Here is a 27884-nt window from a genome sequence, read left to right on the forward strand (position 1 = left end):
TTGCATGATGGATGGTTACAGCACTGATAAAAAAAAAAAAAAAGTCGCTACCTCAGTGCTGCATTCCAACAAAAGGAAGGAAACTGGCTGGGAACATCTGGGAGTTAATGTAGCAGGGGCTGAAGATGGAAAAAACAGAGACAGTGACCAAACAGCAAACAGCATTCTTTCTCTTTTTGGTCATCTTTAAATTTTACTTACTTTTAAGACTTACATTTGTGCTATGACTGCTTCTTTATGAAAAATGTATGTTAAACTGAATTTAAAAAAAAAAAAAAAAAATGTTCCTGGAACTTACAAATACAAAAAAGTCACTAATCAAGTTCTCCTAAATAGGGAACTTGACCATTATGGATTTTTTTTTCCCCTTAGCAGGGGAAGAAGGGTTAGTTTTAAAAACGTATACTGAACCAAGCAATGGAATTAACTTAAAAAAAAAAAAAAAAAGAGAGAAAAAGATGGGATTGACTCATTCTCCAAAAAGGGCTATTACTCATTACAGTGACATACACATGCATACATCTGGCTGAACACACATTCGTCTCTGTTGCTCAGCTTTTCCTCATGCTCCTGTTAACACTGCATGGTCCATTATAGCCAGGCACAGGCACTGGATCTCCAGTCAACCCCAGGTTCTCCAACTCCATCATCCCAGCACCTGACAGACACTTCGCAGCTGCAAAGGGACAGTCCTTCCCTCGCCTCTCCCCAGAACAAAGGCAGAGGTATGGGGAAAGGAGCACAGAGGCTCTTCACCACAACCATGGCAAGGAGCAGCGAGAGCCCGCTGACGGTGCAACCTCAGCAAAATCTCTTCTCATACAGATACTGTATGTTGAAATCTCACAGAAATGTAACTAAGTGGCTAGGATACTTCAGTGTTACTGCATCCATTCTAATCTTGCCTGGTTAAGAAATCTTTCTCTCTAGAGTGCTCATTTATCTCATATGCTGAGTTTAGTAGGGTTATTAACCTGTACTAATCATAAATGTCTAAGCTCAGCGTACCTTCATTTCTAGTTGTTCCTCCTCCAAGACCATATCTTTATCTGGTTTGTTAAGAGTCTACTAAGAAGTGGACAAGACAAGGTTTTAATCAAATGTAAGCAGTAACAATAGGTTTTATTCAAAACTTCCAGTAAAGAGGACCCATGAGTTTTGGAATAAAGGTACTTAAAGTACTACAGCTTACGTGAATATAAAAGATCAAAGAGAAGAAAAATCAACCAAGCAGTAAAAAAAAAAAAAGAAAAAAATTAAAAATATGTTTTTTTAAAAAGTTTGAAATAGATCCACACAGGGATTTTGAAGTCCTCCAAAGAATTAACAGTTACTAGGTTTGGCAAAACAAGATTCTCTTACAAAATTAAAACCCTATTTCTGTTACATAAACTTTATAAAACTGCTCAAAAGTTAAAGAGCACTCTGTACAATTTTGTCTTGAAATACACAGAGCTGCAGCCTTCAAACTGCAGGAATTAATCATTTTGTCCTCTTCACAGGTAAAGGAATTAACCAGCTGCACAATTGTTTTGGGGGAAAACGAAGAGGCAAAAATAGTCAGAATTAACAAGATGAAGCCACTATAAAAATGAAATGCACAGCAAAACTCAGACCTCAGTTTAAACTAACAAGCTATGTTTACAGTATATTCTACATTTCAGTTGTCATTTTCCCTTCCCACTCCCACCTCCCCCCATTCAAATATTCCTAATTCCTTTATGGTCTAAATCTAATTAAATTTCTAAACTTTCAAATACACCGTACATACGTTTAGCAAAAAACATACCTAACATTCTTACAGCAGTATGGTCAGGACACAATTTCAGAGATTATTACACAGTTATTGAGATTAAACCTTATGACTTTTTTTTTTCTTTTAAAGAGAACAGCAACCATCAACTTAGACAAATGGTTTTAAAATGTACTGCAGAGAGCCTGCAAAAAGCAGGACTTGACCAACATTGTCTCTTAGTCCCAGAGGACACAGGGGAAAACACTGAGCGCTGAACGTAAGGAAGAAAGAGAATCTCAGAGTGCCAGCTACAGGAAGATCCTTCGGGAACTCAGTCCGACAGATTGTGGTTTTGGCTCAGTCATCCCCGTTGCACTAAGCCCTGCAAATCAACTTTGCAATAGTACGTTACAATGTAAACTAAAATTCTTGATACCAACAGTATGTCAAAGGGGTGGTTGTTTTTTTTTTTTTTTTAAGTGGTGGTTTTTTTGTTTGTTTTTTTTTTTTTTTTTTTTTTTTTTTAATCAAACAGTTGGTCACAGAAGTCAAGTATTTTCATGGCTCTTATTCAGCTGTTGCCAGTTCAGGGGGGAAAAAAAAAAATAAAAATGTGTGTGTCTGACTCATACGTCCTTCAAGTACATGCAAGGCTCAATTGTTTCCAAAACGCAGGAGCTTGGGACCTTTTAAGACACTGAAGAAATAGGATTATGAGGAGAGCCCATCTGAGTAAGTACTTTATCCAGCCACTGAAGGGGACCATGAAGGTGTATCTCTATCCAGCACGGAGTGCTCGTTACGTCTTGGCGATGATATTCAGCTCCCCAACCCTGAAAACAGAATCATAAGTGGGGAAAGAAAAAAAAAATCACCTTATTTTACAGTATCAAACACATGAGAAGCATACTTCAAACATCTTCTTTCTTACCAAAATGCTCTAGCTTTCAACAGTCATTATCAGCAGGGTAGCATAACACCCTTGCTGCACCAGCTATTATCACATTTCAACAAACAAATCTGAAGTTAAAAAAAAAGAATTAAATTTGGAGGAAGTGTCATTCTGAAATCTCTTGATCTATTAGAATGGAAGTCTAAATTCTTAAAGACATAACCTGTGGCAGTGCAAAATTTCCCCATACCTCACTGCCAACTGCAGGATGTCCCAATAAAGCCTCCGAAGAGGGGGATAATCAAGTCTTCTCTGCCAAGACCAAAAATAGAACAAACTGGGGGGAAATGACAAACAGATCAAGAAACTAAAAAAAGAGATCGTAGACTGACATTACGGAAGCGGGGGTGAGGCATTTGTCTGACAAGAACCAAAGCATCATTCATAGGATGGACACGATAAACTGAGCAATAAGCCAGAAACATTCCTCTTTGGAGAAAGAGGGCATGGTCATTCCCCAAGCAGGCTATTCCTCAAGTTAAGACAAGATAGGTTTTGTTTCAGCTCATACCTGATTCAGGTACAGTAATTACAAAAGATATAAGCAGATATTTAAACAGCATTCAACATCATTTTGTAAGTGAACCATTTTTGTGGCAGGGCTGGGGGAAAAAAAAAAAAAACCCCGTATAGTTTGCTCTGCTCCATATTAACCCCTAATACAGGGATTATCCAGCTCCCAACACAGGTGGCAGCAGCTCTAAACACCGTGCAGTGCAACATCCAACACACAGAAGGTCCTGTGCAACTGTTCAGGCAACACTGCTGTACAACTCTGCAGATGCAGAGCTATAAACAACCTATTCCATTTTAGGAACCCCTGTCCTAACACATCCGAAAGTTTCTGTCCTCCTATCAAGAAGAGCACTTGAGCACGTTAACCATCTTCATTTGACTACTCTCATATATGTGACCAGCCCTTTTATATCAGTACCTATGTTGACACTCACAGCCACATCGCAAATCTTGACCTTGCATGCCCCCCTAGAATAGAAAAGTATGTACATTATTCTAAATGATTACTGCAGCTCCTGATTTGGAAGCTGCTGGTCAAGACACATTTAGAGGATTATGCTATCTACACTCCCGCAACCGCTATCATGATTTACGCTGCAGTCGCAGCTCAACTCTCCAAAAATACCACCCAGGAACAGGATCATGAAGTTCAGCTGGGCCTCTTACAGAGCAGAAGATGGCATGGACCATAGCAATGGACAAAAAAAGGGGCAAAAGCTGATGCTACATAATGAATTGGTGGCTTTTCCACTTTTAGGCCAAGTAATTAATGACTTAATTCTTTTCAAAGCTTACTTGTACTGTGTCTTGCCATATCCCATGAAGTTAGAAAGACAAGCCCCATAATTCCAGAGTAATTATGCAAATAAGTCTATATACACACACACAAAATCTATACACATAATAAATACAATAAATCAACTGAAACTAAAAATTTACAAGAGACAATTCAATAAAATTAGAATAGTTAACAGACACGATAGAAATGCTTCACAAGTGACTATAGGCTTATGTGAAGAAACACCTTCTGCAAGTCACCTCAAGCTTTCAAAGTATGTGCGTCAGATGGATTTTTGTCCACAAAGACAACTTCGTTTCATTAAGATCTGTCTTACACTTAACGAACGTTATTCCATACTTAAAATTCAACAGCTATTAACAGGTCGATGGAGGGAGGCACTGGACCATTCAAAATCACATTAAGAAAAAATAATTTATTTTGCTTACAAAATAATCTCAAGCAAATCTTCACATACCTTTACAAAACTCATACGGAGAGTGCACATCTTAGTAAGCTCATACACTGTCTCAAAGCCATGGTTCACTGACTGAGCCAAAAGCTGAGCAAACTCTTGATTATTGAAAATCTTCAAACTGCAGCCACTGGGGATTTTGCAGACCGTGGTGGGATGGAACCCATGATGGTAGTTGCAGTTCCGACTCTGCACAAAAATACTGCTGTCGCTAAGACATTCAGCATACACTTCCCCACCAACATAATAGAGATGAACACCTGGGAGGAGAATGTTGACATAAGGAGGTTAGATGAATTCACACTGTGTATCTATTTTTCATGCTCTGTCTCCACAGAGATACGTTTCTGCTTAAAGAGATAAACATTAATTGCATATCAGACCATCATCTGTCTGTCTTCAAACTTGATTTTTACTTTTCTGTTTCATCAGTAGGCGATTTGAAAGGAGGGTGTGTATGTATGTATATATAAGGGAAATTGGTAATTCCTGCATTTTAACATGTTGTATGTCCAGCAACAATAAACTAGCAAGCACTGCAGTAGTTTTGATGCAGTCCATTGGATGGCTTGACCACTTGATCTTTTTCTCATTATATTTATGTAAAACAATAATTGGGAATGCAAACGGAGAGAATGGAAACCTACTGCATAATTTGTAGATACTAAAGCAGCCCCAAGCTGGATTCTCTGGAAAAGTCCTGAATGCTATTTTGGGTAGCATGAGTTTTTTCAGCTCGCTTTAATTCCAGAAAGCTGGAAAAAGAAAATGGCCCTTATATTCCTCAGATGTATCTGTCAAATGAGAGTACACACCAATTTTACAGTCCTTTCCCCTTCTACTGCCTGCTCCCTCACCTGCCACTGATGGCAGCAAGCCCCAGAAGAGCAACATACAGGGAAACTTTGTAGAGATTTGCTGTCAGTAGGACTCGATTCCAAAGGCTTTGAGAAAGCAAGAAAATTTGCCTTTTGTGTTTAAAAATGGATTATTTGCTGTTTAAACCTCTCACCTCCCACAACGTCACGAGTCAGAGAAGTGAACAGACAGAATTTAAAAACTGAACTTAAGTCCAGTCAGAAAACCTTGACTGTGCTCTGTCACGTGAGATTTTGCCACTGACTACGTGTGTACCTGTGTTGGTGCATATAATACTCCCACCTGATCTGCAAAAACATTTATGGCTTCAAGTCTGGGATTTACTCCTCCTTCCTCAAAGGCTAACAGCTCTACATCATCAGTAGTTGTACACATTTACTTATTCAACAGCATCCTTGTCTCTTCCACACTCTGCTTCGGTACATATGCAGTTAAGTGCTTCAGCAGAACTCTGCTTGCAGCTGGATTACTTTTAACAGGAAAATGAATGAGGTGTTAAATAAATATCCTGATACTTGGTAAGATGGATGGGGAGGAAAAGAAGGAAGAAGTATTAGGACTTGAGTGGCACAGCACAGGTGTGATGTACTGCTGAGAGCTGCACAAGTCCTCACGTAGAGAAAAGCTCTCCAGACCGAGGGCTCAGACTTGGAAGACCTGACAGTTCTCTTCAGTTTCAATTCATTCAAGATACTTCATTAATTGGCACTTACAACATAGACCCCACTGCTTGGGCATGCTGAACCCTCAACTGTGTCAGAAAATTTAGAGTTTACTAATAATGTAAACACCTAAAAAATTTGTCTGGCAGGAATGCCCCATTGCAGGGGGCAATGTCAGTTTTGCCTGTCATCTGCGTTATAGGCGAGTTCTCAGAAAAGAGGACTATATTAAGTCAGACATAAAACAGAAGCTTTTCTCTTTGCAGCACACTGTCACAGCCATAGAAGAGAAGCACAAAATCCCGCTGAAAGAATCACCAGCCTGTGAAAAATGCATTTGGAAAAACTGTTTTAGCAAGTTGTCTCTCTAAATTAGCTATCCTAACATGTATTTATGTTGCAACTAAGGCTAGCTAAAAATTTGGTGCCAAGAGCTGTAATTTGGATTTCCATATGCACCAATAATCAAGATAAGGCAGTTTGTCTAATGAAATGTCTTGATTTAAACTCTCATTCTAATTAAGATTATGATAGCCTTCGGGCAATTAAAAATTGATTAAGGGTAAAAGCTTCCTGTAATTACACACCAGGTAAGAACAATACTTTGCTTATAAGACCTGGCCATAAAATTATATATTTACCAACACAAGCACTTATCCCATGTACTTGGGAAGACCAGCCTGCTCTTGAGGCAAGTGGCCCAGGTTGTCATGTCTAGGGGAAACGCCCCCGCCCAAAAAATCCAAAAAACTGATGCAAAGATCCAAAATTCACCTTTGCCAATATGCCGCCTAGTGTTCTCAATGGTGGAGTTGCGGTTAACGTTCGAAAGCAGCCCCAGGCAAAATCTGTTCTTGTTGTTTGAAGGATCAGTGAAGCCATCCACCAGGACACTGGTGGAAGAAGCGTGGAATGCCTCCCCGACGCGATTATTCAGCTCATAGTAGACAATGGAGCACCAATGCTTCGGCTCTTCGTAAGCAACTGCCTGAACATCTGTAAAGCAACAATGGAAACATTACAATCTAACGGCGCTGGAATACAGGCTCGAGATGTAAAGATTCATAAACCTGCAGATTTTGGCTGAAGATCACTGACAGATGAGCCGGATAAGCAATTGCAGCTAAGTGAAGGCTCTTCTATCTTCAGTTATTTTTGAACTTTTCATAGCCACAGACATACAATAGAATAATTTCACCTCAACTTTACTTGCGCAAGACTCACAAGAGAAAGGTTGGCACTAGACATCAACAGAAAAGTGCAGGAAGCTCCTGGGCACATACCAAGCAGTGCCCCAATATCCCTGCCGCATTTTTGACAACACACTACGGTGCGGGCCCAAACAGCAGAGAAACGCTGCAATTACACAGCTCAGCTTTCTCTCCAATGTAGTAAATGAACTTCTACTTCAGCTCATTTTACTCAGCTACCAAATTACACATCACCTCTGTGCTTACTGCAAAGTATACAACTTTGACAGGGAGAAACAGCATCACACAATTGCCATTTGTAACTTTGGGTACCAAGAAGTATAGCAAGGTAGCTTAAATACACAGTCAGCAGATCAATCTTTCAGCATTCAGGGTGTGCACAAATCTTTCTCCAGGGCTTCTTGGGGGATGGGTAGGAGACTTGAAAAACTAAGAGAGATTGACATTTGTCTGCAGAACGTGCATGAAGCATATCTTCAATATGAATAGATACTGCTTGGGATCAGAGGCTGAACAAGAGCATAATGCGCAGGATCCTAACAATTATGCTGGGCTAAAGAGCAGATGAAATGGAGGAAGATATTATTTAATGAGAACTTTTTATTCATCAAGTGCTACCAAATGCAAAATCTGCAACTGTTCATCACCAAAAGAATTACTTGTTGAGTAATAGCAAGGATTTCTTAGAACGTGGTTTTCCAGACTCTGGTAACAAGAAGCTCCTCCTCAGCAGCTCCTAACTGAAGCTGGGAATTGTGCAGAATGCCAACAGCAAATTCCTGGTTCACGACTTCTACCCATCAAGCTCTAGAAACACATGGAAGTCTTGAGGTAACACTTGTGACTGTGCACAGGGAACAATTTCTCCAGATGATACCAAAGGTCTTTACCAAAAAGAGTTTCCCAGTGGATGTCCAACAAGAGGATAGGCTTCTTCAGATATCTCCACCCCGTGCGCATTCTTTCAAGTGCCAAATACCACTACAAATTATTAAACTGCCTCCAAATAAAAGGAGGCTACTGAAGGCATGTTGTTGCTTTATGTGGTTTCTTTTAAATGAAGGAGACTATTTCACTGCTAAGCCTAGCACAGTTGGACTGGCTGCTAAGATATCAACTTTGCAGATTAAAGCTCCAACTACAGGTCAAAGCGCTAAAATGAAAATCAGACTGGTATTGCGGGAAAACTTGTTTCTCTGGCCAGAGGTTTCCTTCTCCCAGCCCCAAGTCTTTACTGAAATCAGCCAACTAGGACCAGTGTTCGTATTTTCCTCTGTTCACAAATCATACCGCTATGAGTTTTCTGACACATGCAAAACAAAAAACAAAAAGTCCCCCCCAAATCAGCAGTACATAGCAGATACAAAAGGTGGCAAATAATCAAAAGCAGGATAACACATCCTACATCACTGTGCAAAACTTCTGAGCATAGTGTCTACTGCTGACCAATAACTTGCTTAAAACACTGGTAAAAAGGAGCTGATCTTTCCTGATACACTAGCATTTTCATGTCACTGTAAAAAACCCAATAAAAAATAATTTAAAAAAAATCAGTCATTAATTATTAGTAAGAGGTTTCTACACTTTTAATTCCCATGAAGATGCCAGCAATTATCAAAGCTGCAGCTTTGCCCCAGTTCTCAAAGTCAGGAAGAAATCTTGCCAGCTGGCCATTCTTACAGAATGAATCATATCTCTCTCACACAGATTTCATACTAACTTCCTCACATTTGCTTTAAGTCATGCAGAGCAGGTGCGTTTAGTCTCTCTATTCCCAGCATGGGCCAACAATGGAAATTACCCAACTTCATTGACAGGATGCAGCTTGTTAAATCAAATCTCTTAAGACTAACAAATCACCATGAAGAACATGCTTCTAAAAAGTCTGCAACAAAAATGCTGCAGTAAGTTCACAGTAAAAACTCTTCTTTTACAACCTGCAGCAGATTTTTTTAAAGTAGTGCAATTACAGCATACATATGCTAATAATAAACACATGAAGGCACACAGAAGTAAGGTATCTGGTTTTTTGGGTTTGTTTTTTTTTTAATGAAGGGACAGAGATGAAAATCCATTGTACTAAATTACTAGGAGGGAAAAATACTAATAGACACAATTTTTATTTTGAAATGGTTTAACTTTGAAAAGCAAGAAGAAAAATGTAAACCCTTTTCTCTTTATCAACTCTCATGTAATAGAGGAATTCTACCGTACTCGTGTATTTTGTGAGAGGGACAAACATGCAAAGGTCTGCAGTTAGGCATAAACATTGATAGATGTACTTTGGGCCAGCAAGGACTATACATACATACAGAGCGTACTGGATCAGCAAAAAGTGGAATTGCTACAGATGGGGTTTATCACCTGCAAAACTCATTCCACACAGAGAGTAAATAGGTTAGCACAAAAGCTATCCAAATTGTTCTAAGAGCGCAAATATACTTCCTGCAACCAGACATTAAGCTTAGCAACAAAACAAGTGGGAAAAAAAAAAAAGGCAAAAACAACAAAAAAACCCCAAGCAACAGTTAAATTGTTCATACGCTTGTGATCTTGATAATCATTCTGGCACAGCATCCAGCTTGCTGCTCTTTCTTGGCATGGGCCACAACTGTGTAAGCTTATGCGTTCTCTAAAGGGGCTATTTCTCACAATGTGATGAATGCACTAAATCCTTTACTCAGCAGTCACGGCTGGCTGCAAAGGCTTTAAAAAGCAATGTGTAAAAAGATGTCTGTGTCATAGTACATAAAGCAATAGGGTTTTTTTTAATACAGATTTTAAAGTCTATAGCAATGCCACACCGCAGGCAGACAGCTCTGAATTCCGAACCAAGTGCTATCACTGCATGACTCAGAACAAAAATGGGGAGAGAGGGTGGAACAACATAAAATACGAAAAAAACTCAAATGCCCTTATGACGAGGAGAAGGGTAAATTATTATAAGCAGAGCATACTCTTTAAGGACTAACGTTTAGAATTCAGGACAAAAACATAATAAGAAAAGACAATTTTATGAGATGTACCGTCTCAGAGGAAACAATATAGGTATTCCAGTTGCCCATGTAAAATGACTCTGGGCATTTACATAACTGACAGCATTAGCATCCATCCTCTGATCAAGTCTTTGCTTGGAGAGCGATACTTGACCATATCTACTGTCATCCACAATTCAGTAGGCTTTATATAGCATTAACTGCATTGTTCCAATAAATCAATGTAATCGTAAGAGAGAAAGAGATTCCTTTCCTTGCACACATGTAATTTCAGCATCGCACACAGAAATGTGCAGCATCGTAGGAATTCTTTCTGTTTGGTGATTAGTGGAAGTTCCAGATACAAAACATAAAATGACTTTGGTCGTTGAGTTGGTTGGGAGTAAGAAAGTAGTAAACCCCATACATTTTACATTTTTAGAGAGTCATGTGATAGCTTGTTGTCCTAAATAAATATTTACATTTATAAATTTTTATCTCCTGATTTGCTATTTCATCCCTTACAACAACAGAAAAAAATTACATGGCTGGTTTTTTTTTTTCTTTTCTACAGCTAAAAATTTCCGTAAACAACATCCAAAATTAAAACTCAATTATTAAAAGTATGTTCTGAAAGTTCTTTACTCTTAAGAAGCAAAGCAGAAGACGAGAAGGAAGTGGTTTTACCTCCTCTGTGTATGTCAGGGGGAATTGCAGGTGCCATCATGTTGGTATCCATTGGCTGGGAGGTATCGTGTGTCATCTGATCTTCCGGAGGCAGGTAAGCAGGAGGGGGAGTATCAGCTAAATATAGAAAAGGCAGAGATACACAAGTCCTTTCCTCTCTTTGAAGTATATATACATATCCACATAAACAGTTTTAGCCTGGAAATGCTTCCAGCCTGACTCAGCTATAAACTTCCACCCACCAGAAATCTGAGAAAGCAATCATGGACCTTGAATCAGGAAAGCAAAGAATTACTGTGCATATTAAGCACAACTGCAATAAAAACAAGTCACTTCCCCCCCACCAAGCCACAAAAGAAAGCTCAGCTATGTTTCCAGCCCACGTTTTTTGCAGGTTGAAAGTGCCATATGGACATTAAGGCACAAAGAGGTCTCAGGACCAGGCCAGAAGTAGGTATCGAATATGGCAAACGTGAAGAGAAGTTGGAGCAGAAAATTTTCAGTTCAAACTTTTCAGTTTCCAACATGATTCTATCAGCAAAGTATGCAAACGTCCCAGATATATCCAGGACCTTATTATTGTCATTGCAAAGTATTAGCTCTATTTCCCTAGATCGGGAACAGTAGAAAGTGTTCAGGAACCCAAATTCTACAGAAGTAGCCACGTGGGTCTGGAATTTATCTGTCAGTGTCTCTTACTGGCTGTACTGCCCCATTTAGGACTGAATCACTAGCATAAAACTAGCCCATGCACAACGACTGTACTCACTAACACACTGCTTTCAGCCCCGTTTGAAGCGTCCCAGCCAGGTACTCGTGTTGCCCTTCGGCTGCCTATTTCGCTTCTGGGAAAGCTTCCCAAATGGCTTCTTAGAAGCTGCAGGAAGTTGCCAATGTCACCATTTCCCAATACACCAGAGGACACTCTCCAAATCAATTGCACTGAGGTACATGCAAAAGAGAAATCCTTGCATGATCCCTGCAAGCTTTCGCTGCAAAAGCTGAGATTAGATTACCACTGTACTATCTGTGGTGAATTCAGCTGCTGCTCGTCCCACATTTGCTTCCATTACTGAGAGCATGGATTGCAAACTTCCACAGCAAATAATCACAGGGGCCTCCAAAACCCTGAAAACCAAATTAGCATCACCAAAAGGCAGGAGAATCATACCACTGCTTTGTAAGTTTTGATGGGGTTTTTTTTGTTGTTTTGTTGGGGGGGTTTTGTTGGGTTTGTTTTTGTTTTTTTGGGGGGGTTTTTTTGAAGAAAACACATGTTAATGAAATCTATTAACTGCTTATTGTTTAGGAGGCATTCTGTTGAGAGCTTTACATCTGATGCTGGCAGGTACCTTACTAATTCCCTTACTGGATACCCTCAGTTGGACGAGAGAGCGGCAGAGAGACAGAGATGACCACAGGACTGCATTAAAAGCTTAACAGTCTGCACTGGAGTTTAAGTCTCGTGTTTTACTAAGCCTTAAATGTTCATGTGTGTGCAAACATGATGTTAGTGATACACAGGTAGGGAAACAAGATTGTAAGGCCACAGGCAACAAATTAGCCAGTATCTAGAAAGTTTTCAAGATGTCTGGATAACTGTTCTGCTCCTTTTTTCGTATATTCCAAAAGTCAGCCTCTTTCCCCATTAGTGCAAGACAGACAACTGTCCAGAGCTAAGCATCAAGGACATCAGTATCTTGACCTCTCCTCTAATTCAATTTCTTCACTGCAGCTGCTGACTTGCCTTTACGGGCATGTGGACAGAACAGACCCTCAAAGATCAAGCAAAATTCCACAAGCCAGTGTTCAGGGAAGCCTTTATCTCTGCTGGAAGAGCCCCAACCACACCAATCATATTAAAAAAGAAAAAAGAAAAAAGAAAAAAAGAAGGAAAGACAGCTGGTTTTGCGGCCACTTTTCACATTTTTTTAAAAAAGCCAATAAAAACTCCCTTTCCTTCCCTCCTGCCTCGGCAAATTCAGTAGTCTTCACTCACAAGAGAAAAATTTTAAAGAGAAACAACTATCAGCAGCAGAAATCTATGGATGCTAATTTCATGTAATAGAAAACAGACTTTCACAAGTCTGCTGCTTTGTTTACACATGCCTGCCCTCAGCCCCCGAAGAAAACGTGCAAACAGAACATCAGTAAGCATTTGTATGGAGTCCTTCTAGCATTTAGATCAAGAAATCTGTCACAGACTGCTTCTGCAGTATTTTTATCCATCCACATGTAAAGACCAAAAAAAGACAGCTTCACAGAATTTTCTACGGACATTAGTCAACAAAGAAAGGTTGTCACTTCTTTGACTTTAGGAAGTAAAACAGCCTGAATATTTCTTTTCAGGGCCTTAAGGAACTGTTTTTCAGTTGAAGTATATTTGTTTCTTGAAATTACATCATTATGGGAAGAAATTTTAACAAGTAGCAATAGCGTGATCCCCTTGAGAAACATCCTTCTTCTGCAGAACTAAAGCCTTGTGCTGAATTTATGATGATCTCTTTCCTAAGCAAGGATGATCTGTAGCATTACACCTCTTGTGTATTAAACACTATGCTTTGTGGGCTAAACTGTTGAACTGGTCCGCAAAACATTTTGAACCTCTCCCCCTGCCCCAGAAGAGTTTTACTGGAATGTTTTAACTGTGTTTGAAAGAGGCGTGCTTTTAAAACCCTCAATATTATTACTAGATAAAGCGATTACATAGTCTTTATTACCTTACATCTCTCAGATCACTATTGAACACAAGTGTTGGCTGATAATTCGGTATTATTAAGCAAAAAAATCATGATACCAGTGATGTCCAACCACTGCCTCCCTTCTGACGAAGAACCAAAGTTGACTGTACCTGGCATCTGGAAAGGACTTCCTGGGTCTGAGCTGGCTGGAGAATGTGGGTAGGTGCTACTGCTGCTTCCAGGTGAGTTTGGATAGCTGCTGTTGGGCGAGTGGGGGAACGGGTGACTATTGGGTTGCTGAAAAGAGTCCGGGAAAGTAGCATTGTGCGGCATGTGGGGCTCGTTTTGTCCCAGGTTGCGGAATTGGGCCAAGAGGCTGTGCTGAGGGTTGTACTCGCTGTGCCTCGGAACCAGCACCGGAGGGAGGACTGGAAAGGGAGAAAGAGGGAAAAGCCACAGTGTTAGAGACTCAGTTCTGAAGGACTAGGCTATACAGGGGAAAAAAAATGCATTATTTGTCCCCTAGGGCATATTCACAGCTGTCTTAAAAACAAGGTAGTCAAATCTAGGAGCACATGTCTAAGCAAGAACTCTTTTCCTTATATCCAGTTACTGCATAGCTTGAATTCATAGCGATTGTGCTAGCTACCTGGTTTGCCAGATGGGAGCTTGTTTTCACAGACGGCCAGTGAAGAAGAGCCAAGAACAAACCGCAATTCTGCATTTTAGTTTTATTCGCACAAAGAAATGCTGGGAAGTAAGCGCGTTACAATGCTGACATGCAGTTCGTTTTGCTGCACTTGTGATCCAACTAATCACGTAATGGCCTGTAACCCAAAACCTTGCTAATAAGGACAGATATTTTTTCTGAAGACAATACTAATACTAACAGGCCTTGAACTCAGTCTGGTCCCAACAGCTGTAATTTTATTTTTAACCTGGACTATGTTCTTACAAGTTAGTATTAAAACAGTTATTAACTCTTCAAGTCAGTTTACAAAATGTGCAATTTAAACAAAATTATGTAGTTCAAAAAAACCAACTGAGCAGCAACTGAGCTCCAACTATATGCTACTATGGGATCAGAGAAACACACATCAGAAACTACTAGTCTTGCCACACTCCCAAGGCCCCCTCACCAGCAGGGAAACAAAGGTCTCTTTTTAACTGGGAATATGAACATGATACCAGATACACTAAGATAAAAGAATCAGCTCTTTTTCCAGTGCCTCAGCTTCTATCTTTGAATGCCTCGCAGCAAAGTCCAAGCTACTCAAAGGATTAAAAGCTAGTCTTGTTATAGATTGAGATTTTTGGGTGATGGGGGGAAGAGGAGAGGCAAGGGCAAGGAGAAGGAGATCCGTGCACAAAGTAGTGGAAGTGAAATAAAAAAGTTACTCCTCTCCACATCTGCCCCCGTTCAGCACCTCCATTTCCCAGCTCCATGGCTGAGCAGGACTGGAAGAAACCCCCCAGGATAGCCTGTCTTCAAGGGAGGGTGCCGAAAAAAACACAAAAACCAGCGAAAGCAAGCCAGGCTACCATCTCCTCGCCCCAAGACTCCTGCCCTGTCCCCAACACCTCGTGGCACACAGAAGAGGAACAGGAGCATGCATACACGACAAGCCTATACAGACATAACTATCACTCAGATTAAGAAAGGTGTTTCGGAGACAGCTGTTTCACCAAAAGGCTGAATTGCAAACTAATTGAAAAAAAAAACAAAACCCCACATCATCTTGCCAAGACAAACAGGTTCTTCCAAGACACTAGGGCATCTGTAATCTTCCAGCACTTTGCTTGTACAGAAACATTCAGATACTTATGTGAGCGTCCGAGAGTACCACGACACCGCTCAACACATAGACCAGGCTTGAGGTCTAGGTCCATGTTTAAAACGAATACAAAAGGATGCCACACACAAAACTCACTCTCTATTCCTAAAGCAAGTCACAGATTTACTAAAAAAAAAAAAAAAAAAAAAAAGAAGGTTTCCCTTGCTCTTTTTTTTGGCTTATGTCTAAGAGAGAAATTAAGCCACCAGATTTCTGCCCACTAGTGGCATTAATGCATGAAAAGTTTGATCCCAGAAATCTTCATTGAACATACACTGGGAAAAAAAAAAACCTCACTACTGAAATTAAGGCTGCCTGTTAAGAGTCAGAAGCAGGTTTTAAAGATTCAATCTGATGTCTCACTTTCTTAGAGCAGCTTCCCTGAGATTCCAACAGATCTCAAATATTTGAGGCAGATGTCACCCCTAAGTAGATTTGTTTAGATGTGAAAATTTTAACTAACTCCACTTTATAAGGAATATACGAAGTTCCTAGTTATGGCATTTTCTGCAACAAAATACATCCATCTGCCATTCTATGGAAGTTCTCAATTGCAAAACACCCCAGGAGAAGCTGCATCTCCCTTGGCTGTGCAGACTGTCCCTTGCCTCTAACGCAACCATTCTCACATGTCACTGGAAAAAGCCATTAAAAAAAAAAAAAAAAGTTACTCAGCATTCAGGTGGCCATCACAAATCCCCTCATTCACAACACAGCAAGCATCAAACCCGATCTTTCTGAATATTAGGATCTCTCAGAATTAAGCTTGTTCCAATGAGATAATGTGTTAAAAAGTATTTTCCCTTTCCTGTCTTTATGATTCTTCTTTACTTTTCCGAGAATTAAAAACACAGCTTTCCTATCCCTTCCTTTCCTATGGATGAAGGTCAAACCATTAACTTTTCTGAAGTTAATTTGTGCAGAAAGTACATCACCTACCTTTCCCATCCCCTACCTCACATTAAACAATGACACACACATGAGATCACAGGAAGCCACGTGATTTATAGCATTTTAAAATAGCAGGAGAACAGGATATTTTCTGTATGTTTTCTGTAATAAAAATAAAGCTGTGCCAGATTTTCCCAAGGTATATACGCATGTTTTCTCCTGTTGGGCAGAATTGCTGGTGAATTTTAGAAGGACTTGAAATAAGAACAAGTCTCCTCTTCCTAGCTCTCCCTCACTCAAACCTACGCTTTTTGTCTAACTACTTCAACCTCAAATGATTAAATGCCAACTTCTTCAAAATACACATGGAAAAGGGGGAAGGGGGAAAAAGAATACAACTGGTATTGATACAGCACAAATAGTCTCAAAAATATCACTGCAGAATTTACCCTAATTGCCCCTAATTCACATCCTCCCTCCATACATACAACCTTAAATGAGGAGGAAAAGCCCTGAAAAGCCACGTCAGGTGGGACAGAGACTACAGCGCTCCAATTAGGCCAACTCCAAGACAGTCACTCACTGCCATAACCTGATCTCTCTGCAGCTCACGGGCTTTTTTGCAGGCTAGCTGCTCCTACCAGAGTCACAGAGGAGTTAATCTGAACGCTGTTCACTCAGGAGTGAAGACATGAGCAGAGACCAGGCCCTTCGCAAGTATGGAAGGATGCCAGGAGTTCAAAACGTAAAGGGGGATGCATACCCTTCTTGCTCCCCTCGCCCCTGTGTAAGGCACTGAGCTTCTGGTCAGCTTGCAGACCTCAACCACATGGAATAACAAATTACTGAGGCTCAGTACAGCAGGGGAGGAGGTTGATCTCTGTTGCAGCTGCCAGCTCCAGGAAGAGGTATAATTGAAGGGGAGAAAGCATGAGAGAGTTATTCTGTGCTAAGCCAGCACACCTGTTGCTATAAAATAATGAAGCAGAGCACATCTTTGCTGTGCAGATCTCTGCCAGGACGCTGCTCTAACAGTCTGCAGGCAGAATTTCTCCCTTCCTCTTTACCTTCTTCAGCAGAAGGGAACACAGATACAAAAAAAATAAGATTTTTTAAAAATTATCATTGTTTCTATTCAGTAGGGATGCATATATTTAAAGGAAACATAGTATTAAATACATTGTTATCTTAAAAAGCTACTGCAATAGACTTGCAAATTCAACCTCATGAAAATGGTTAAGACCAGTTAATGGAGTAGAACCACAAGTCATCCGACAGCTTGATTTCTGTACTTTCTCAAACACCAGATTAAAAGGTTTTATGGGCTATACCATGGCTAAATTTTGCTCCAACATTTTGTGTCAGTGTGGACCTGGAGTTGAGAGTTAATACATGACTACTAGCAGAAATGCTACTAGTAATGGTTGAAGAGGAAGATAAACAACCTGGAAGCCAGGCTGGGTATGTTTGTGGAACTGTAGCTAAGAAGAGATCCTGTATCTGTCAAGACAGCCTGGGAATCGGGTAGCTTCTTTTTACATATGCAAATAACACCCAGAGTATGCCCGCACCAAACAAGTGGAGCTGTATTAAAGAAATTACAGCTACAGGGCAATTTCACCCACAGGGCTATTTCATCTAAGAGCCAAGAATGCCAAAAATATAGAAGATAGACCAAAGACAACCTGGCTGTTCAGATAAATGTTCCAACTAACCACACCAAGAAAGAAATGCTTTTATGAAAATGTAATGGTGGCCTTTGAAGAAAGCTACTGATCTCTACTCTTTGTATCTCCAGCATGTCATCCTGTTCTTCAGAAAACTAACAGGTGTGCTGTCCTAGAGTAAAGATTTTCTTGGTTTTCTTTTTTGTTCTATTTTCACATTCTGGAGATAATGATTTTAGCAAACATAGAAAGTCTCCAATTCATGAATATAACGTATTTTTCTAAAGTTTCTCTATTTAAAAAAACCCAACACCCTAATCCAAGCCAAAGGACCTGCTGTACATGCAAAGTAGCATATTTTCTATCCAGATGGGTTTTGGTTATCTTACACAAGCCCAGATGACAGCTAGTTTCCCCTCAAGGGCTCATGTTTTTTCCCCTTTGCATGTTACATGAAGATTTGGGTAGGTATCTCTCTTTCCCTGTCTGGAAATTGAAAGATGAAGTAATGAAATACAACAAGGGGCCATATATAAGAAAGCAGACTTTGATCATCTTTCCCTGCCAACGTAGATTCTACTTCTTTTGTGAGCTTTATAAAATAAAAAAAAAAGAAAAAAGATGAGCAATTGCTGCTGCACTTTCTGCTCTTAAAAATCGTGACAACTTGGTCAATGTATGTTCTGTAGAAGGGTTTGTACACGCTTATACCACGATAGGGCCCTCAGCCCTAATGAAGACCTGAGGGTACTATCATTAGACAGTGCACTTTAATTTCCAAGCATATGAATTTATGCAAAGCCACTTATGTTTTACTAGAAAAATAGAACTGCGGGTTGGGAAGGAGGGAAATCCTCACACACCAGTTCGTGCTATCTGGAAATGGGTATGAAAACAGGGGGCGGGGGAGGAACTTGTGGTTTGTACTCCACGCTCTAGATAGAAAATCCTGCAAAGACGAAGTCGTAAGAAAAACGAAGAGTTAGGAGAAGAAAAAAAAAAAACACCCACCCCAAAACACAGCAGCAGTGTTAAACTAACAAATTTCAACCCTCCTAAAGACTCCTAGCTTAATTTCCTGCCTTTGAGGCCACAGCAGCTTAAGTTGGCTGTGGCATCCTGGTGAGCAGGCCAGTCCCACGGTGGGAACAGAGCAGGTACCAACTCATGCTCAGCTGAATGTGCTTAGCTTTGCTTGCTGTCTGCAGCATTAGAGAGTCACTGAAGCATGCTGACTGAAAGGTCTTGCCAAGATTTTGCTTGTAAACAATAAAGCGCCAAGCAGAAAGAAAAGTTTTATTGTCATTAGGTTTTCCCGTGTTGCTTAAAACAAGACCTGGCAAAATTGAATATTCTTTGACCAGAGGACAAGTTCTCACATACAAAGACACTTACACATCTACACTTAGGATAGAGTTTACTCTTGGTTAAAAAAAAAAAAATTAAGTGTTGTGGCCAAAGCAGTCTGTGAGGATCCAGCTACTTTATGTTGTTCCAATACCACCTGGCTTAAGCAAGGCTGTGCTAGCACGGCTTTGCTTTACTGTTTTCTCAAAAGCAGAAATGCCAGCCTTTTAGACTTTTGCTCCAAACCTATGTTCTAGTAATCGCAAGTGAAAAAGCTCAATAATAGCTATTCAGCAGCCTGTTTTGAGTGACAGATGGACAAATATACCAGACTTTCTATTCCAGGAGAAAGCTGAGAGCTGTCTTGTTTTCTCAACTCTTAATTTTATTTTGCAGTTTCAGTAGACCCCACAGCTTGATTCGTCATTTTACATAGTTAGAACTGAAGATTGTATTTAAAAAAAAAAAGAAAAGAAAAAAAGGCAAAACAGTTGTTGCTTTACTGACTTTACTTTTACATCAGACATCTGGTCTAAATGCATTTGGCAAGCAATATTAGTACATTTCCTGCATTACAATATTCAGCTAACATTAGATTTTATTTGCGGATGCTCTGATAAGCTAACATTGTGATTAAACTGACATTTGTCAAGGCCAATTTCAGAATTTAGTGCTAATTGTATGCACATTAGTGAAGGAGTTCTTGAAAGCGGATTTGGGGAGAAGCAGTCCTGATACAGGAGGAAGTTACAGTGTGATAGAGTATATTAACTCAGACATTTACACAGACCAGAGTTCAAATTACCTGTACGAAAGCCACAGTTACCACCCTACTGAGTAGGTTAAAACTTGGAAGTCTGGTCTTTTAAGTCAGGAGAAACATCTGAATCTGGTTAATTTTAAAGGAAGGGGGGGGGGAAGGACACAAACATATCCTCCTTGACAACTTCTATCGCTTTATTGCAGCTCATTTTTCTGACACGTGGCAAGGTTAGAGAAGGAAAACCCAGCTGTTAGACCATTCCCTCTTTTCTGCCTCCCCATTTCAATTCCTCTCTCCCAGGTCGGTTCTGGTGAGGAATTTTAGAACCGAATTCTGCAAAACCGAAATGAAGAAAGTTTTATACTACTTGCCAAGCAAACTGACAGTTGCTTGCTATTTTGGGGAACCATCCTATAATTGTGCCCACCTGTTGTAGCGTGCTATTTTTAAAGTTACACCCAACAGCAGCGTTACACAGCGATACGGCAAAACTTCCCAGCGACGACACTCTCTGCTCCCTCACCCCCAGCCTGCAGAAGTGCAGAAATCCTGCCACAGGAATCGCGTGGCAACAAGGATTTTTCTAACTTGGTTCTACATATTAACTCCGAAGGGACGCACTGGTTTTCCCCTCCCTTACGTCCCCCAGAGCAGCTTCCCTTTTGCCTTGGCTCCCCTGGCCCCTCTCCCTCCGACGCCTGGCGCTGCCGGCGTTACCCTCCGCCAGGCCTGGTGCTGTGGGAGTCGCGCCGGCAGCTGCTCCGCTGGGGTCCCTCCAGCCCGGGCCATCAAAGCTCTTCCATCTGGCCGGAAACAGCGCAGAGGCTCTCACACCGACCCCCGTTCTCCCCGGTGCTGGGGGGTGGGAGCCACCAAGCAAGCCCCGGGATCCCAAAAAGCCCAGCCAGGCAAACTCGCGGTCCCAAAGGGATTCGCCGCCTACGCCCAACTTTTCTCTCCTGGGTCCAAATTTGATCCAGACAGAGTTGCGGCACCTGCCGATTTGACGGTCCCAGGAGCTGCATTTGAACCCTGCCGCTTGCCAAAACCGGCATTAGCGATCCAAAAGGCGACCTGCTGCTACAGGCTGCGTCAGGTTTGAAGCACAGGGGGAGTAGGCCGTGACGGGTTTTTAAAGATCCTCTTCTCAATTTACCCTGTCTAGAAAGAGTTTGGGAATATTAATTTTACATGTAGTGATCCTGGGCTGGTCGAGTACAGGGGGACAAGACGTGGATGACTAACTGACCCATTTCATTTTTCTGTAAAGTATGTAGAGAGAGAGCTCACAAGCACAACCAGACCAATATACAGCCAAACATCTGTGTGATTTCAAATGGCATTAAAAAGCTCCTTTAAACATGCCTTATTCTTCTTTCACTGAGGACTAGAGCTGCAGCGCTGTACAGGGGAGCATTCAAGGAGCATTTACTTCCAGGACTGCGTGAGTCTAAACCTGCCTTATCCAGGATTACCACCATTTCAAGTTTCTTTCTGCACCCCTGGTGCCTGCAGTAGGTGTGCAGCCTTATGGAGACTCACTTAGAGCAAACAGCAGAGGAGATCAAAGACAAATATGAAAACAATCAGGTTAGAGTCATAGGCAAGGAGTCCACGCCGGGAGCAAAAACAGCACGACACACCTACTGCTCTCCTCAGAGCCTGGGGACCTGGCCTGTTCTTGTGGCAAAAAGCAGCTGTACATTTAGGTAAAATGTTTCTTGCCAAAAACAAGCTTGCTGAAGCCGACATCCACTTCGAATTCATGGTTATAACAGAAAGAAACATCATGATCTTTAGGCAGAATTGAAAATTCAACTGTTCTAACAGTGTATTTGTCCACATCACGAAAAAGCAACCACTGCTCATCCCCCGATTCGGGTAGAACAGGGGCACCATCAGCTTCATAAAGTCCCTTGAGGTAGACCGGACTGCAGCCAGCTCTCCAAAGAAAGGAAGCTTAACAGAGGAAAATCATCCAGCCTTTTTTATCTACACCTTATTGGTAATTGCAAAAAAACTGAACCAGTGTAGTTATTTCTGCCTTCAAGTGGCTGTGCTAATGGGCTGATCCATGCAACTAGAACATTTCAGAGGACAGATCGGCTGCTTCTGGACTGACCGGTTTTAGTACCCCCCCAGCATTGCATGCTTCAAGCACAGCAGAGCATCAGTAAGCACCTCCAGAAATGAATATCGAAAAGTTAACAACTGCATTTCCCAAGGCAGGTTTAAGCTCACTCAGATCAATGAAGAGTGGGTTTCTCCCAAGCTTGACCCCTGAGGAGGCATCAGCAGATTCTGGACACCCTCAGGAGACAGCATTCAGTTGCGGGGCAGGGGAGTAGCCATTTACATAAACACTCTGCACCTTCAACTACTTCCACACATGAAGCATAAAAGAGGTTAATTCCTCTTTTGCCTCCTTTGTAACACATTATGAACTCAAATCCTCTTTAACCTAGCAGGCTGATGAGCAAGGACGCTTAGTAGAGGCAAACTAACGCACTTCTGCATCAGATGGAACAGAGAGCTAGTGTTCACTAGTACTTTAAGAAAATGAAATATTCAGTTTCTTCATCTTCCTTCCTTCCCTTTAGCTAAGGCAAAAGAACTGAACCTCCTCCCCTAAAGCCACATTAGAGGTGTGACTTACTATTATTTTTTTAATAGCAGTGTCAATTTAAGCACCTTTTCATCCTCCCTGCTCCCCATCCCATTCCTTTTGTTTTGCTGTTAGAGCAAAGGGGATCCAGGCTTAGAAAAAGAATCTCCCCTGCTCCCTGATTTCTGGATGACATCTTTCACCTGATCCCACTGACATAACTGAGGACAGAGGCAAGCAACAGAGGCTGTATCTGCACAGAAACAAAAGGAATAAAAGAAGGGAAGGAAGTATCTCAGGAGGAACTTCCAAATGTCATTTCACACATTCTCCAGCAAAACCTGAGAGGTCATTTGTGGCATTTTCAGAGGAGGTGAGGAACATCATGTTCACTTTTTCTTCACAGCCTCTACGTATGCTCTACACCTAATTATTTAAGTCTTGATCATACTTAAGGATAGTCCCAAACCAGGTATGAGCCTGATCTCCAGATATCTCTAAACCAAAAAATAAAACTGAGGAGAAAAAAGCAGATTCAGCCAAGTGAGCACATGAGTCCAGCTGAGCATGCCAGTTTTTAAAAGGCATCAAATTCAGACCCTGTCCTCCTTAATGAAAAGCTTTGCTTTGCCTTGCCTTGCCAAGGGAGAAATTTGGCAGCCATTAACTACCATGCACCAGAAATAATTCTGCACACAACAGACGTACCAAACAGCAGCAGTGAGCTACTGTAACACATCTCGAGGAGCTATTTCTTCCTAGCAGTCGAGTATAAGGTTGTATTCCCATCCCCAGCAACAAAACAGCCTCTACTTTTTCCTCTCATTTCCCACCACCTCCACTCCTTCCCACATGTCGTCCGCAGGGCTATGTTGGTACAGATGTTCCCGCAGCCATGCGGCGAGCTCTGATCAGCCTGGAAGATAACACAGCAGGGGAGGGAAAAAGTGACTGTGATCTGGTTCAGCACGAGGCCACGCAAACAGCTGTGCTGGCACAACACAGCAAGCAGGAGCTGTTTATGCACCCTGCCACGGATCAGGTCTCCATCACCTGGGGGCGGCTTGCTGATACCAGGCTGACCGAGTGTCACACCGTCACAGGAAGGCCACCCTTCCTCGCCTCCACCCCGTTCCCCCGTGCTGCCTTGCCCCCATCTGACTCTGCAGCAAGCGAGCTGAGGGCACCGAGCTTGCCAAGCTAACCATGCCAGAAAGTAGTTTTCTGTCTGTTCAGTTTTCTTGATTGACTCGCCGCAGGATCAGATGGGCACTGGTGTCTGTGCAGAGCCTCTAGGTCAGGTTAGGCAAAAATATGGTACCACGACGTCACACCCACGTGCCTGCCAGATGCCACGTTCCCCTCCTCGCGCAGGGGCAGCAGCACAGCCTGCACTCAGGGACACCTGGGAGGCTCCCTGTTTGAGACTGCTGATAGTTTTCCACCTCCTCTCGACTGTTTACAACCGGTTCCTATCCAGCCTGGCTAACAGAAAAATCTCTTGTTTGGATTCAGGTGTAACTTTGTAGCTGGCAGACACACCACAGTGCCAATTCTCATGTTTTCCAAGCTTACCTTCTCAAGCTAAACAGCAAGGATGGAATAAGGTAACAAGGTAGAAAATCCATGCATCCCTCCGGCACCATGAAAACTGAGACGCATCCATAGCACTAACTTCCCAACACAGAGCATTACCTGATTTGATGTATTTGAGGATTTACCACCAATCCATTCCTCAAAACTTACATGACACAAACATCACGCAACAACCAGCAGAAGAGCGAACGTATAGATGCCATCCCATGCATGCACTGTAAGCTTCAGCTCTCCAGTAACTGGATCTGCACAAAGCAGTTAAATACAGGCCACACTGTCAAGCAGAGCCAGAATTTCACGATGTACCTTGCACACAAAACGCACATTGTACACAATCTGAGCTTCCAATTTTGTTTTGTCAAGAGAAAGTACATTTCTAACTCTCCTGGCTGCGATGATAGCCTTGGAAACACAAACCTTGATATCTGCTTGAGTCCGTAGACTGTTGGAAACAGTGACTCATGCATGAATTCCCACTACCCATTAATCTCAAACCGTAAGCACTTATGCAGCAATAATGGTGTTTTAATGTCCTGGCAAAAATGGGAAAGAACGGTTAGCAGAATTTGGGAGTGACTGTCAGGAAATGAAGATAAAGACGACGTTTGTAGGACAGCAAGAACAAGGAAGGGACAGGAAAAAAGAAGTTATGAAGCACAGCTCTCCAAGCCAAACGGGAGTTCAGCTACCACCTGTTTCCAAAAGCCACGTCTTCCCACTCATCTCCATGCAATATCCCTCAAAACAACGGCAGATCTGTGGCTGACTAAATATAAAACCCTCCTCCTTTACATACCCAGCCAGAGACCTCAGTAAAACCACAGTGGGCTTCAACCCCACTCTCGCGCTTTGGCAAGCTGTTAAAAGTTCAAGATGTAACTTCAGCATGCATATAACATTGTACCTCCAGACCCTGATTTAGCAGAGCACCTCAGCAGAAAGAAATGCTAGCTCCTGGTCAGCAGCTACCTCCAGAATATTTTAAGCGGTTAGAGCAGCGCACTGAGCTTGTGAAAGACTGAATACTTCTGCAGCTCTGTCAAACTGACTACAGCCCTAATGCTTACAAGAAAACTGCCTAGCTGCCTATTAGGCAATGGACCAAGAATATCTAGTTTTTCCTGAAGAAGGGTACTCTCTGGACAAAAATGGAAGCATTTTATTTCTACCATCTCCAACTTGCTTAAGTCACTGTTTTGGATTTTTTTTCCAGCAAAAATTCTGTAGCTACGTGAATGTAGAGATTTTTATCTCATCTAAAGACAATTAAAGAGCAATCCAGAATTCAGGCTTACAGTTAACTTTTTGCTCCGTTTCCCAAATACAAAATTTATAAGATGACTTAACACCCAAACCCCAGCTTTCCAACCACTTAAATTACTTAGCAGCACTCAGCTAAAATGTACATTTTAGTTAGATATCTTTTGAAAGTTTTATTCTATTTTTATCTTGCATATCTCATTGAAGTGACAGGACATTTACAAATACCTATTTTTAAATATGGTATAAGTGGTCCAAATGAGAACATTCTCAAACTCAGTAATCGTTTCCAAGATTAAAGCAAAATGAGTTAGAACATGTCATTTGACATTACAGCAACAGTAAGAGCCCAACTGTTGCTCAATCTGATGGACATAGATGTCTTTCTGGAACCTTAATTTTCAGTATTTTGGAATACTGAATGCAAGCAACTAGCTGCATGCAGACAGCTAGCAGTACAAGGATACGACCATTTTACTATCCCACTTCTGCTTAGCATGGAATTGTTAAGAATTTTAGCTTTTTTTTTTTTTTTTTTTTTTTTTTTTTTTTTTTTTTAATTTTTAATTTAAGGAACTGTTTTTCCAGTGCAGGGTTCCTTTGTTCAAGCTTCTGCTGCATAAATACATACATTATGGGTATTACCTCTGCCATTCACATGATTTCCAAGTCAATACTAACGCACCAAAGGGAAATATTTAACATCTAGATATGCACTATGTGTTGCAGATCCAAGACAAATGCAACTTCCATCCACTGAAAAACAATCTTGCAACAATCTTATTTCCACTGTAGTTCTTAAGGTGTCCATGCCACTCTGCAGAGACAGCTTCACAGTTCTCGAAATGCCTAACACAGATGGACTTCCCAAATTTAAACCAGGGAAGTCCACCCATGCCTGCAGTGCGTTTCTGCAGATGTCCCTGTACAACCTCACAAGTAGCTGGAGACTAGTGCAGGCATCTCCAAGCACATTTCATTTTAGCCCCTGGAAGTATTCCCTAATAATAAACTTGCATAAGTAAAATCAAGCACAGATTTATCAAAAAGAGGTTTGGCCTTTGAAGAGGAGACAGAGAGAATGGGTTGCACCTTAAAAAAAGAAGTGGTGAAGTGGGTAGCAGGTAAGCAGACTGCGCTTACAGAACAGCTGACAGTAAAACTTCACGTGCAACCAAACATTGCTATCAAAGCTTTAAGTTGAGGGGATTATATTCTGCTGTCTAAAATCACAGTCTTTTCAAAAGGCCAAAATTGTGGGAGATCCTAAAGACTATTATCTTCTGGGGGATGAAGAAACAAAAGTGATAGAAGTGAAATAATAATACCACTACCGCAGTATGTCAGAATGGTTTTCATGCACAGACGGCAATAATCCTTTACGTTAGCTTGCAATGTTTCATACAGATTCACTGATCTGCACAATTCAGTAAAAAACAAATTAACTGAGGGATAGCGGTCACCAACAAAACCAGGTGATACCAGGCCCAGCAGCTTGAGGCATATACTAAGATTATGCCTCTGCATAGTGATAAAACATTTACAGAAGTGAAGCATTCGCCATGTGAAAGGGAGAACTGCTAATTAATGCTTACATCCAGATAAATTGCAGAGGAAGAATCTGACATGTGCAAACAGCCACTTTTGCTTATTTAAGCTGATGAGTCACATGATTAATTGCCATACTTTGCATTGTTCCGATAAGGTGTAAAGGTACAAACAAGGAAGAACCTACCAGGACTCTCTACCCGCTTGTAGTGGTAGGGATTGATGCAAACCTCCTTCTGTTTTGAACCAAAGGGAAACTCGCAGCATTCCAATGGCTTCAGTTCGTGATGGCTCTGCAGGTCCGGCCAGCGCCACACTCGACAGTAAATTACATGCGGTAGCCCTTTCCGGTGCGAAACCTGAAGCCTGCCATCCAAGGAACGAGGAATTGTGACACAGTTGCTGGGCTGACCAGGACAGCTTAATGCTTTTTCCAGCTCCTCCATAGCACCTTTTTTCTTCTTCAGTTTTTTCACTAATGCATCAACAGCTTTCTCTGCCCATTTTTCTTCTTCGTCCCCCTGCTTCCATCCCAGCAGCCTCTTCACTGCCGGGCTGGTGAAGGAGAATAAACTTGTCACATTCATGGTGACCCCACTTTGATGATACCACAGAACCAAGCAGGAGAGACTGTCCTGTTCTTCCACCACCACCAGGGTACAGCAGATTGTGTCAGTAGTCAAAAGCAGCCTGTATCAAATAATTCTGGTCTTTTCTCCTTTTCAGTCCTCCAGTCCCAGGAAGGCAGCACTGACATCCCCCCTTGACAGATGCGACCTTCTCATTATTCTAAACCCTTCCGGCCAAGAACCTGCAAGAGA

General features: G+C 41.5%; 1 protein-coding gene and 1 long non-coding RNA gene across 2 annotated transcripts; one reads left to right on the forward strand and one right to left on the reverse strand.

Annotated features, from left to right (window-relative positions):
• Positions 1–1250: 1250 nt before the first annotated feature.
• SMAD1 (SMAD family member 1) lies at positions 1251–27884 on the reverse strand. The gene is made up of 6 exons (XM_009280254.2): positions 27251–27884; positions 13722–13979; positions 10871–10987; positions 6772–6993; positions 4460–4716; positions 1251–2568 (listed from the first exon to the last, which is right to left on the reverse strand). The coding sequence occupies exons 1-6, from the start codon at positions 27648–27650 to the stop codon at positions 2425–2427; spliced, it is 1398 nt and encodes a 465-aa protein (XP_009278529.1). The 5' UTR covers positions 27651–27884; the 3' UTR covers positions 1251–2424.
• LOC103899740 lies at positions 11656–12324 on the forward strand. Its single transcript, XR_657630.2, has 2 exons — positions 11656–12050; positions 12180–12324. It is a non-coding gene; the product is annotated as an uncharacterized LOC103899740 (long non-coding RNA).

This window comes from Aptenodytes forsteri, unplaced genomic scaffold (genome assembly GCF_000699145.1).
Source record: "Aptenodytes forsteri isolate BGI_AS27 unplaced genomic scaffold, ASM69914v1 Scaffold227, whole genome shotgun sequence".
Lineage (NCBI taxonomy): Eukaryota > Metazoa > Chordata > Aves > Sphenisciformes > Spheniscidae > Aptenodytes > Aptenodytes forsteri.